Here is a 13222-nt window from a genome sequence, read left to right as displayed (position 1 = left end):
TGCAAGGGAAGGAAAAATGAGAAAAACCACCACTTTAATCTCTGAAACGGGACGATGAGCATTAAGGAGCGTTGTGGTTTAACGCTGCAAGCAGCTCAACACCACACAGCCGTTCGCTCCCTCTCCCTCCACCAGTGGGATGACGGAGACAATCAGAGAAAAAGAGCAAAATTTGTGGGTTGAAACAGTCTGATAGGGCAGAAATGGAAGGGAAAATAACAATAATAACGATAGAAGAATATACAAAACAAGTGATGCACAATGCAATTGCTCACCACCCGCCAATCGACACGCAGCCGGGTCCCCAACAGTCTTATTACAATGAGCTCAGAGAAGTCATCTCCATAGTCTCCACCTCTAACCCCCCCCCTAGTTGCGCATGCGCAGTGTCTCCTGGTGGTCGTGAGTAGGGGTCTCAGGGATGAAGGCTGTATGTCTTCCTCGCTTTTATCGCTATTTATCTTCCTCACTTTAAGAGAGATATTGAGCTCCTGGAGCGAGTCCAAAGAAGGGCGACTAAACTGGTCAAGGGGCTGGAAAATAAAACTTATGAGGAGCAGCTGAGGGAGTTGGGGCTGTTTAGCCTGGAGAAGAGGAGGCTGAGGGGAGACCTGATTACGGCCTACAAATACTTGAGAAAAGATGGTGGGGAGGTGGGGGAAGGGCTCTTTACATTACTGTTGGGTGATAGAACAAGAGGAAATGGGTATAAGCTTAGTCAGGGGAGGTACAGGTTGGATGTTAGGAAGTATTTCTTCTCTGAAAGGGTTGTCAGCCACTGGAATAGGCTGCCCAAGGAGGTGATTGTGTCCCCATCCCTGGTTGTGTTTAAGAATAGGGTGGATGATCTACTTAGGGATATGGTTTAATGGGGATTAGGGACGGTTGGACTTGATGATCTCTAAGGTCTTTTCCAACCGAGAAATCTACAAAATCTATGAAATCTATGAATCAGGTGAACACATTTCACAATTGGGGCTCGTGGTTCGCAGCATCATGAGGCATTTCGCAGGTTTACATTTTTGAATTTCACAGAGGTCTTAAACGAAGATAATCACTTATCTTGAATAGGCACACCCTACTCCTCACCACCTATTTGCACATCCATCCATTGTCCCATACTGACACGCATCAAATGAACATATTTCACAATCCCCCATTTTCTTTTTTGATGGTATTGATTCGTGCTTTTGTTTCCAATTGTGTCAGCACTTGATGAATGGGTATCAGTTCCTGATCTTCCCTTGTTTTAACTACTAGCAGGGAATGAGTTTTTCCTTTCTCTGATTCCGAATTAACAGGTACTGCAGATACCTGCATTCCCTGTATAGCCGAATGTACTAGCCTAATGACACAAGATATCAAACATGGAATTATTAACAATCCTCCAAATGTTCCTAGTATAACTATTCTAATTTTGGTTAGCCAATCACTATTCATGAAATTTAAAAAAAAAAATCCTTCTAACTCTCCTAGATTGATTCCATTCCAAGTTTGAACTGGGGCATGAGCTACCTTTTCTATTCCCTTTACAAGTTCATCTATAGCTTTTCCTTCATCATCAATTGCCAAACAACAATTACTAAGATTAAATTTTCTGCATACACCTCCCTCTTGTGCTAACAAATATAGCCTATGTTGTAACAATTCTCTTGTTTTTGTTCCTTTGTTTTGTTTCTTTTTTCTTTAATTATTACTTGTAGAACAGCTCCCGGATCTTCCCCTTGCCCATAAATTACGAGTCCAATTTTTACGTCTTGGTCTTTCGATTGTTTTGGACTTCAAATAGTTAGTTTAACTGGATTACAAGAATGGGCTATACAATTGGGGAAAACTTTCCCTTTTTTAATTTCTGCTTTCAATTGAGTCTCCTTACATTGTTGGGGCCATCCCCATGAGGGAGCTGTACTCCAACAGGCACAACTCCATTCTGTACCTCCACAATAGTAATTGCTCCTGGCAAGATAATCCCAATTGTTGATATAACAATTAGAAGGTGGGGATGTCTTAGGTCTGGGACATATATATTTTTTGCAATTACTATAGTACCTTCTCCATCCCATGTTACCACAGTTACTATACTGGTCGTCATCAATAGTATCACAGGTGTCAAAAATTATCGGTACCGGAGTATTCAAATCGGTTATTACCTGACTTGTTCCAATCAGTCTGCCTTCTTTTGAATTTGTCCTTACTTCCATCCAATATTGGTAGGGGAGTTCCTTTGGATCGTAGCATACAGTTCTGTTTCCTTCTTTGCATAAATCATATCGAGTTAGGTTATAAATGCAGCTTCCTATTCTCCGAGTTTTGCAATCGTAAACAGTATGATATACCAAGGTTTGGGAGCTTACCCGTCCCCTTCTAGTAGTGACCACACATTGGCTGCAATTGTTATTTTCCACTCCTTCACTGGACCTTTCACTCGCGACGCGTGTGTCCATCCTTTTTCAGCAGTTCTTACAGCTGTTTCTGTGGTTAACAAAACAAGAAAACAAACAGAATGGTTAAAGAATGGTTTACTAAAAGAATGGTTTACTGAAAAAAAAATGAAGGAGATGTTTCTTTGGGCCTTCATAACACTGCAGATTTGTGTGTGTAGCTCAGCACAGTAAAACTCTAGGTCTATGTATCCATCCTGAATGATTTTTAGCATTCCGTTACCTGATGGGCAACAAAATTACTCCTTATTCCACTACCTGATAGGCAAGAAAATTACTGCAGAGATTAAAATTTATGGTCACCTTTTGTTTGAATCAATAATTTCAGTAAATGATATTGAAGTAAATCATAGACTTAGGTACTGGAGGATGTCTCACCACTGAATATTTTACCAAATTAACACTTCCAAGCAATTACATAAAACTGCTATGTCGTTGTTCTGTGTTGTGGTTTGTGTTTTTTTTTTAACTATGTACCTCTTACTTGGGGGTGTTTTAGTTGTTTTATCAGTATGATTTTAGATCTTTGGCCAATTTAGACAAGTGCATCTGATGGCAGTGTTTTTGAACATCACTTGGCTTTGCGTACAGCTGAGCAGTTACGTGTTTCTGCTCTCCCACCACATCCCAACCACCCAGAAGATCCCCTAGGAAACTGCACCGAACAGTCATGCGGTTCCAACAGCGCGTGCTCTCATGTGCAGAGAAAATAACTCGTCCAACTGCCGGGGCATTCCAGTGCTGCCGGTCTGCATCTGTGAAGCCAGAGATGGGCCCAGGGGATTTGACAGCTGGGGGCCTGGTCTGCCAACGTCGAGGGCTGCTGCTGCTGCTGACCTTCCCCATCGCCACAGGAGACAGGGCTGGGACACGTGGTAGCACAGACCTCTCCAGGCAGTCCCCTCAACACGTAACCGCAAGGGTTCCGTCACGCAAGGGGCGTTCATCTGAGCCCGGTCCTCAAACACGGCCCTGCTCCTCCAAACTCCTATCGTGAAAAATGTTCATTTGATTCGTGTCAATATGGGACAATGGATGTGCGAATAGGCGGCATGGAGTAGGGTGTGCCTATTCGAGATAATTGATTATCTTAGTTTCAGATCTCTGTGAAATGCAGAAACGTAAACCTGCAAAATGCCTCATGATGCTGCTAACTACCAGAGTGGTACACAGGATGCTCTGTCACTACAGATTAGAGAACTCTGGTGACAGTTCATCATGATGCAAAACAAGAAAAACAGAAATGGTGAAAAATAGAAAAGGATGGAGAGCATAAATGCTGGGAAGCACTCTTTAGATGGTCACCTTCTGCTTCAGGATTTTCCAGTCATTTAGAACATCCTGTTATAATACTGTTAATAGCAACAACTGCTTTAATATTGTTACTAACACTGCTGTATATATGGGTTTGGCGCATGTTTAAGAGGGTATCTTCAATGCACAAAGTGTTATATCAATCAGGATACTTACGCAAGTAACAGAATTTACTTGATTTAATAAAAAAGGGGGAACTGAGAGGGAATATAGGAATAGACATAAAATCACATAAGAGGATATATATATATTAGTTATTGTTTAAATATTAAATACTAACAAGTTATTGCTTAAATATTAAATACTAATTCCTACATTAACTACTGTATGAATTATTGCTTGCCATTATTGAGTTGTGAAGTCATAGTCCCTGCTGGCTGCCCAGGAAGGAGGCTGGTAAGAGAAATAAGGCAAATACCAGCAAAGGTGTAACTTAAGACCCACACATTTGTAAGGAGGAAGGGAAAACAAAAACTAGCCCCTGTGGGCAAGATAAGGACTAGCAAGAACTAACATTTGTCTTCAGACAGTGACAGGAAGGAAACAACCAGATGTCCACTCAAGAATAAGCTAGGTTGGAACCAGTTTGGCTCTGCGAACGCAGCCAAATCAGGACTTTTAGGGAAGAGGTGAAAAGTTTCAGGAAGAGGAAAAACTTTTAAGGAAGAGGAAGACCTCCGGCCTTCATCCTGAAGACCCCTGCCCACGTGAGGAAGACCTCCGGCCTTCATCCTGAAGACCCCTGCCCACGACCACCAGAAGGCGTGTCAAGGAGGAGCCTGAGGCGGATCCTGAGGCGGGGAATATGGAAATGATTTCCTGCGAGAGACTGAGCTTTTGAGGGGAGGTTATGAGTGTGTTTGCATAAATACAAGAAAAACAGCCACAGCTGGCGTGCGTCTTGGTGGAGCAGAGACTCCCGGCGCACCCAGCGCTGTTGGCTTGCTTTTATTTGCCTAATAAATGATAAACTTTAATTGGAGTTCTGTTTGGGACTCACTCATTTATCACACTATGAATCACCTCACACAAGAGGGCGGGCGTGTTTGTCCACTATACACTCCTGTTTTGTTTTGTTTTTTAATTTTTAACCCTTCTGCAAATACCTCCATGTGAGCCGCTGCCGGGCCAAATGCCCCCCCCTTGGCAACAGAGGGAGCCCGAGGAGCTAATCTCCTCCCTCCACACCTCCCGGAACCAACCAGAGGAGAACAATCCCTCGGAGCTCTCTGTGCCCTTCCGGCAGGGATGGCAGGGCATGGCCCAGAGGCAGGGCCACCAATAAAAGCTTCCCTGGAGGACTTCTGCCCGCTCTCCGTGGACCGTCGCTGCCTTCCGTTGGCATCTCCCTGCCCCTATCCAGCCCCGCTGCTCGACGCTCGCTGTGCTGCCCAGCGTTCGGCATCAGACGCAGATTAACCACAGCTCCCCGCTCGCCGGCGACGCTCCCACGCCACGACTCCCTCCCCGCTCCCTGCGTCTGCCCTCGGCTGCGGCTGGTTTGTGCCCGGGAGTGCTCCGGCTCCACGGCTGGGCTGTTTCGCAACACGGGCTGGGACCAGACGGGCGGCAGCTTCCCTCCAGCCTGCTGCAGCGGCAGCAACAGCTCTGCTAAGACCACATGGCCACTTCTGGAAAAGTAAGGACAACTCCTTTTCTGTCGCCCTGTCCGAGGTCCCTGGCTCTTGGGGAAATACCCTGCAAACGGCTCAGCCTGCGCACCTCTGCCCCGCACCCTTCCCTCTAACCTTACTCTCCCGCTCATGCAGACCCCTTTGAATTACTCGAGCTCCTGCTTTCATACAGCTGCACGTGTCGGTACCCGCGTTAGGTCGTGCGTTCCTCTCCTGTTCTGCCCAGCAGCGCAGGAGTGAAAACACCTAATCGTACCGCTCTGAGAAGCGCCCTCCTGCTCGGCCCCGCTCTGCGCTCCCGCTTTGGCAGGGAAACCCGGCTCTTCAGAGGTGCACTCTTGCAGCCACTCACCGCCTGCATTCCACCTTCTCCCCGGCCATACCTTTTGTAAGCTGCAAGCTGAATTTTGCTGACATCAAACCAGCTTTGGATTGATCAGATCGGGGTTTGGGAGATGTCATACACAAATGATTCCCTTGGCGAGGGAAAAAATTGTCCTGTTGCCAGCTGGATGGGAACCATTCCTTAAGCCCTCTCAGGTACCTTCAGGCCCATGTCTTATAAGATGTCTACGTGGCACACAGGAGGGGCCAGAGCCATCTTCCCCTTCGCCTGAGCACAGAGCAGCCAAAGGCCTGGCAGGGCATGAGCATCGAGTGCTGTTGGGAGGATACATCCCCCCAGCAGGGCAGCAGCCTCTCCTGCACTGTCCCGCGGTCACCTCCAGAGCCCTCTGCCATGGACACAAGGGAAGCGGGTTTTTCCAGGTCCACACTGCCAGGGAAAGCACAAGCCTTACCCTCTATGGACTGGTCACTTTGTCTTTACATTTCACACTTCATGCTACACCAGCGTTTCTTGAACATCACTTGGCTTCACGCACAGCTGAGCACTCCCGTGTTTCTGCTCTCCCACCACATCCCACCCACCCAGCAAGTCCCCCAGGAAACAGCACAGGACAGTTGTGCAGCGCCAGCAGCGCGAGCTCCAGAGGCAGAGGCACGTGCTGTGCAGCTCTGGTCCTCGCTGGAAGACGACCATCCCAGATCGTGCGCCAAAGGCAAACATTCCAATGCAGCCTAATCCCCTCTGTTGCTTCCAGGTTATCAGATGCAGAGCTGCTGTTGCCTGGGCCGTGGGCAAGCCACTCTCTATTGAGGAGGTGGAGGTTGCACCTCCGAAGGCAGGTGAAGTCCGTATCAAGGTAAAGACACGTTTCAGTATTTTTTTCCTCCCTTGTGGGAATTGCTCTTCTGGCAGCTAGACCATGAATATACCTGTCAGGGGTCTCTGTCCACTAATAGACCTTAATGTTCACAGAAGCCTTGTGAACAATCCTTCCACAAACTGAGTTAAACCAAAGCCAAACCATTTCTAAAGCTCATCAGCTCTTTCCTCTCCAAATAGATCGTGGCCACAGGCATCTGTCGCACAGACGACCACGTTTTGCAAGGCACCTTTGGGAATGTGGATTTCCCAGTTATCCCAGGCCACGAAGGAGCTGGGATTGTGGAAAGCGTTGGAGAAGGAGTGACCTCTGTGAAACCAGGTAAGGCACACATGCACAAACACACACCCACACGCAGGAGTCAGCTCTCAAGGTGGACGAGGCTGCCCAGAGCTCAGAAATTCCCCCGTGCTCCTGCGTCAGTGGCTCAAAACCTGAGTGCAACTCATTGCACGGGACTGTCACAGACACTTTCCTGGTCTAGTCCCCGGGCACACGAGCATTTCCTCCTGACAGAGAAAGCAGAGGGTCCGTGGTAGGATGCTGCCATCAGAGAGCTCAGCAGAGGTGCTCCCCCGGGCAGCACCCTCAGGGCCTGCTGAGCGAGAGGCACCTGACAGAGATCTGCTTTATTGCAGGAGATAAAGTCATTCCTCTTTGCATTCCTCAATGCGGGAAATGCAGCTTCTGCCTGAATCCTGATTCCAGCTACTGCGTGAAGGCCCAGTGAGTTTGCTCCACCTTCCCCTATACTCAAATGGGGTCAGCTGTCTGACAACAAGGCTGACACCCCCACGGGTGCTTTACTTGATGAAAAACAAATGCACGTGCCTCCCAACAGCTTATCTGAACCACAAAACCTGCTGCCTGACAAGACCAGCCGGTTCACTTGCAAAGGGAAGCAGATCCACCACTTCCTGTGGGTCAGCACCTTTGCAGAATACACTGTGATCCCAGAGTACGCCGTTGCCAAGATAGATCCTGCAGCACCTCTGGACAAAGTCTGCCTGCTTGGCTGTGCGTTTTCCACAGGCTACGGGGCTGCCGTCCACACCGCCAAGGTTGGTGGTATTCAGGCGTGTCGGGCACAGGCACCCCCCGGCTGCCCTCGCACCCGCACCAAAACCCTGTGCAACAGAAGCCTCCTCTTCACGCTGGAGACTCACAGGGCCCCATGTTGCACAGGTAAAACCAGGCTCCACCTGCGCTGTCTTTGGCCTCGGAGGAGTTGGTCTCTCCGTTGTCATGGGCTGCAAGGAGGCTGGAGCTTCCCGCATCATTGCCGTTGATACCAACAGCAACAAATTTGCCAAGGCCAAGGAGCTGGGTGCCACCGACTGTGTCAACCCTAAAGATTTCAAGAAGCCCATCCAGGAGGTGCTCATTGAGATGACTGGCCATGGCGTGGACTACTCCTTTGAGGTCATCGGGCATGCGGATACCATAGTAGGTGGCATTTCAGCACCTGTCCTCCCTCCCAGCTCATTCACAGGCTCCTGTCAGGGCAGATTTCAACCCGGCGGGCAGTTCCTTACCTGCTGCCTGCACTGCCGGGCACATCTTTGCTCAGAAAGGCAGTCTCTTGGCTTTGGGAGAAAATGATGTACGAGTCTTAAAACAGGCACTGAGCTCTTCGTGTCTGCTGCACAAGGGAATATGTGTTTTCAGATGACCAGGGAGAGGCAGGTGACTGCACAGAAAGATCGCTTTTCTGACAAACTCATCAGCTTCTTCTCTAATTCACCTGCCTGTCCCGTCAGGTCGCTGCCCTGGCCTCCTGCAATGTGAACACTGGCGTCTGTGTCATGGTTGGAGTACCGGATTCTGGGTTAGTGATTCCCTTCGACCCTATGCTTCTGCTGTCTGGGCGTACATGGAAAGGGAGTCTGCTCGGAGGTAGGAAACTCAAGAAAACATTTTAGACCCTCCACCCTTTTCCTTTCGCAGTAATTTCCAAATGTCTGTGGAACACGTACCCTTCAGGACATGTGACTAACTCTCCCCTTGAAAATGAGTTCTCCCATCTGGGCAATGTCCTCAGCTGTAGGACAAAAGACAATTTTCCTCATAGTTGTTTTTCACTAACCTCTTGGTCACTAAGAAGATTTCAAGCTTGGCAATGTCCCAGGAAGCCTCTTTGAGAGGGTTTTCAAGAAAAATGCCACTAAGCAGGAGCACTGCATTTCCACTGTATATGTAGGCATGAAACATGCTACTAAACCTGTAACCGTTTCATACAGTTCAACGCACAGAACTGCCGACGCTAACCCACTCTCCTCCCAAGGAGAGGAAAACTTCTCACAAGATAAAGGCACCAGTACTGGTCACTGAGTCCTGACCTTCACAGCAACACTCCCTTACCAAAACGGCATTTCTCTGATTATTCACTGGGGGTGCTTTCTCCTGTTTCTAGGCTCGAAGGTAAGAGACACTACTCCCAAGCTAGTTTCCAGCTATTTGGAGAAGAAATTCAACTTAGACTTGCTGATCACACACACGCTGCCGATCGCTAAAGTGAACGAGGGATTTGAGTTGTTACGTGCAGGAAAAAGGTGAGACCCTGACTAGCAGGAGCGGGGTACAGCAAACCCCACCTTGGGGCGTCCTTGCGACAAGAGCATAAAAGCCAAAGGAAGGAAGAACATATCTTGCAGCTGCAGCACAAGAGCTTTGGGGGGGGACAAGGTGCCTTAGCTCCTGAGGGCTTCCCGTCAGCAGGGTTTTGAAGGCTGCCCCATTGCTGCACGTCTCACCCAGCTGGCTTAGGAACAGGCTGCGTGAGAAAGAAGGTGGCCAGTCCTCAGGCACACCTGCCCGCCCTGCTGCCCCCTCCTGAACACCCCCAGCCGCAGCACCTGTAACTCCGTCCTTCCTTTCCACTTTCCAGCATTCGCAGCGTCCTGCTCTTTTGAAGGACACAGCCACGGGAGGCCGAGTGGCCCTTCTCCCCAGCACCTCACTTTGTGGGGCACAAGGAGACAAGAACGAGGAACTCGCCGACACTGGTGCCGCTGCCAGCGCTCCCGCACCCGGCTGAGACCCAGCAGGATGCCTCTTCCAAGGAAACACTTTTACCAATAAAAGGTTTTGGACAAACTCGTCCCATGCGGTGCACTCAATCAACAGAGGTCCCACGGGGCAGGAGGAGCTCATAGCACTTCCATCACCCGCCTTGTCTCAGCAGCAAGCAGCTGCCTTTGCCCTCTCCCCTGCTGCTGCTTCTCACCTTCCCCACCTTACACACTTGTGCCCGTGCGTCTCTGCCCGCCGCTCCGCTGGGTGACTGCTGCCACCCCAACCCAACACGGCAGGGAAACCACAGCTGCCGCTGCTGTCACTCGCGGGACCAAAATGTGGTTTGCTACCTGAGGTTATCCTCGGGTAAAATCTGTCACTCCAGCCCCTTTCATTTAACTATGAGGTTTTCTTAGCACACTACTTAGTCCTATTCTCTCCTAATTTTCCCTTCTTCAATTCATTGGTCCTCTTTACATCCTCTGGCCTCCTGAGCTCAGTCTGGTAGCTCTTCTCCTGATGTAGTTTTGTTCTTGGTAACCTCAGAGAACTGTACAAATTGGAACTGGGAAGAGAAATTCCAAGTGCATTTATGTCCCACAATATGTAAATGTGAGTGCTAGAGGTACTATACCTAGACTTTCAGAAATTAAAAAGCAGAATTCCTCCTTAAATTGCAGGAATGCAATGCGATAGGAGCTACGAGGATCACACCCAGGCTGGCAACTAAAGCTGTTCTGTGCACAAAAGGAAATGCAAGGATACGATCCTTATGGGTCCCTTCCAACTTGAGATATTCTAGTATTCTGTGATTCTCTGAGAGCATGAACTCAAAATTAGCAATTGCTGTAAGATTCCTGTTCTCTATTTTAACACGGTTTTCCCTCAGCCATTCTCCTTCACTAGGCTGAACAGAATCAATCGTACATGTTTAGTACACCTTTATCAATATTTTTGTTATTTCTCTTCAATGTAAAACATGTCAGGGTGGATCTAACTCTCCTACCTCATTTGCCTCCTCGCCCTTCCATTTTGGATGAGGTATACAGTATTTTTGTCCTAATGACAATTAAAGCAACAGGGCACCTTAAAGAATAGTTAATTATCAATCTTGCTAACAAATGCAAAGTCACACCTGCTGCAATACCATCTGATCTAGTTTGTTCTTCATAGTAGAAACTCAAGGATGGTCTCTCAAATCGGTGCCTAGTTACACTGAAGACAAACATTTCATGCTGAGGCATTAATAAAGGCATTAGTATCTCCGTTGTCGTTGTCTTTTCATTAAAAATTATTGAAGGGTTTGAACTACTGCAGGCAGGGTAAAAGATAAGACCTGCGTACTTAGCCCTAGTAAGTGCGTTTCAGAGTCCATTCCACAGTGATTTCTGTCCAATGTTCTTCTGTTTCTCCACCACTTTGCTACAGACAGGAAACAAGCACAATACACAAACAGAACACTGACTACCAAGATGAAGACAAACACCTTGAGGCCTGTGCCTATCTGTACAAGTCAGGACAGGAAATATCCAAAGTTATTATGCTCTTCTGAAGGCCAGGGTAGTGAGCTTGCTGTGCTCCCTCCTTGCTGCCCTGAGGATCTTGAACTCGATTGTTTCATGGTAACTACAGCCAAGGCTACCCTTGAGCTTCACATTCTCCACCAGCCCCTCCTTGTTGTGAGAACACGGTCCAGCATGGCACCTTTCCTCATTGGTTCCTCTATCACTTGGAGAAGGAAGTTATCATCAATGTGTGCCAGAAACCTTGGATTGCTTATGCCCTCCTGTGTTGTCCTTCCAACAGACATCAGGGTGGTTGAAGTCCTCCATGAGGACCAGGGCCTCTGAATGTAAGATTGCTCCTATCTCTTTATAGAGGATCTCATCTGCTTGGGCTTCCTAGTCAGGTGGCCTGTAGGAGACCCCCACTACAATGTCACCTGCCCCTGTCCTCCCTTTAATCCTGATCCATAAGCTCTCGGTCAGTTCCTCATCCATCCGCAGGCAGAGATGGTCATTGACATAGAGGGTGACACCTCCTCCTCATCTCCCCTGCCTGGCCTTCCTAAAGAGCCTGTATCCTTCCATTCCAACACTCCACTCATAGGAGCCATCCCACGACATCCCCGTGATGACAATGAGATCATAGCCCTGTGGGTGTGCACACACCTCTGACTCCTCTTGTTTGTTCCTCATGCTATGTGCGTTTGTGTAGGAGCGTTGAAGTTGGGCCCCCGATGAAACTGACTTCCTGGCTGGAGTGGCTGGAATATCCTTCTGCTGCTCTTCAGGTGCTCCCAGCTGGTCTCAGGCAAGCTTGATATTATCCTCCTCCCCCTTCAAGTGATACACACTTCCAGCTACGTCATTCATATCAACAAAATGATAAGCAAATAAATCTCTTATGATGCTGATCAAATGTGTGGGGTTTTAACATCCTACAAGTTTTTGAAAAACCACAATCCGCTGTACATAAAGTAACAAGACTATTAAAGTAATGAGCTCATCTGAAAACAGAGCTCAAATGGTTCTTGATAGACCATGCAGATGAGCTTTTTTCCCAGCGCAGGATCAACTCTGTATCATTCCTGAGAGAGAACTTGTGCTCAAAGGCCACCAATGATGATCTATTCCATTACCATTTCAGACTATATCATACTGTCAGTCTCCTCAGAGACTAAATCTCCTGCCCAACCTTATAGTGACTTTTGATGTTCCTAAAGACTGTTACTCTGTCTACTCTCGCCCTTCCCACCGTGAAGCCTTACTTCTCACCTTGTCAGCGGTATTCCCATTTTCTCAGCCACCATGATGGCTGCCTTTCCTCTATGCCCCAAAATAGTAGGGTGTCACTAACTCACGTTCACTTTGTCGTCCACTCCTCTTTGCAGATACTTTTCTTCTGCAGAACAGCTTTTCACAGAGTCATAGAATGGTTTGGGTTGGAAGGGACCTCAAAGATCATCTAGTTCCAACTCCCCTGCCATGGGCAGCGACACCTTCCACTACACCAGGTTGCTCAAAGCCTCATCCAAACTGGCCTTGAACACTTCCAGGGATGGGGCAGCCACAGCTTCTCTGGGCAACCCGTGCCAGTGCCTCACCACCCTCAGAGTGAAAAATTTCTTCCTTATATCTAATCTAAATCTGCCCTCTTTCAGTTTAAAGCCATTGCCCCTTGTCCTATCACTACACACCCTTGTAAAAAGTCCCTCTCCAGCTTTCCTGTAGGCCTCCTTTAGGTACTGGAAGGCTGAAATAAGATCACCCCAGAGCCTTCCCTTCTCCAGGCTGAACAGTTCAACTCTCTCAGCCTGTCTTCATAGCAGAGGTGCTCCAGCCCTCGGATCATCTTCGTGGCCCTCTTCTGGACCCGCTCCAGCAGCTCCATGTCCTTCTTGTGTTGAGGACTCCAGAGCTGAACGCAGTATTCCAGTATTCTTTTGACTTGTCACTTGCCATCCTGTGCGCATCACTACACTCAGTTGCATCCCTGTTCTTTAAAAACATTCCTCCAAACTGTCAGGATAATTTTCTAATCCTCTCTTTCAGTGTGCTTGTATCCTCCCTGCTATCTGCACATTTAA

At 48.2% G+C, this 13222-nt stretch overlaps 1 protein-coding gene across 1 annotated transcript; it reads left to right on the top strand.

Annotated features, from left to right (window-relative positions):
- The first annotated feature begins 5376 nt into the window (after nucleotides 1-5376).
- Nucleotides 5377-9530, top strand: LOC147528749 (alcohol dehydrogenase 1-like). The gene is made up of 9 exons (XM_086611525.1): nucleotides 5377-5394; nucleotides 6493-6594; nucleotides 6798-6939; nucleotides 7257-7344; nucleotides 7460-7679; nucleotides 7804-8064; nucleotides 8379-8514; nucleotides 9032-9170; nucleotides 9506-9530. Exons 1-9 carry the CDS (start codon nucleotides 5377-5379, stop codon nucleotides 9528-9530), a joined length of 1131 nt encoding a protein of 376 aa, XP_086467651.1.
- The last annotated feature ends 3692 nt before the right edge of the window (nucleotides 9531-13222 follow it).

The sequence above is a fragment of the Tauraco erythrolophus genome, chromosome 5 (assembly GCF_009769465.1).
Source record: "Tauraco erythrolophus isolate bTauEry1 chromosome 5, bTauEry1.pri, whole genome shotgun sequence".
In the NCBI taxonomy this organism is placed as follows: domain Eukaryota; kingdom Metazoa; phylum Chordata; class Aves; order Musophagiformes; family Musophagidae; genus Tauraco; species Tauraco erythrolophus.
This window is presented reverse-complemented; position numbering and strand designations above follow the sequence as displayed.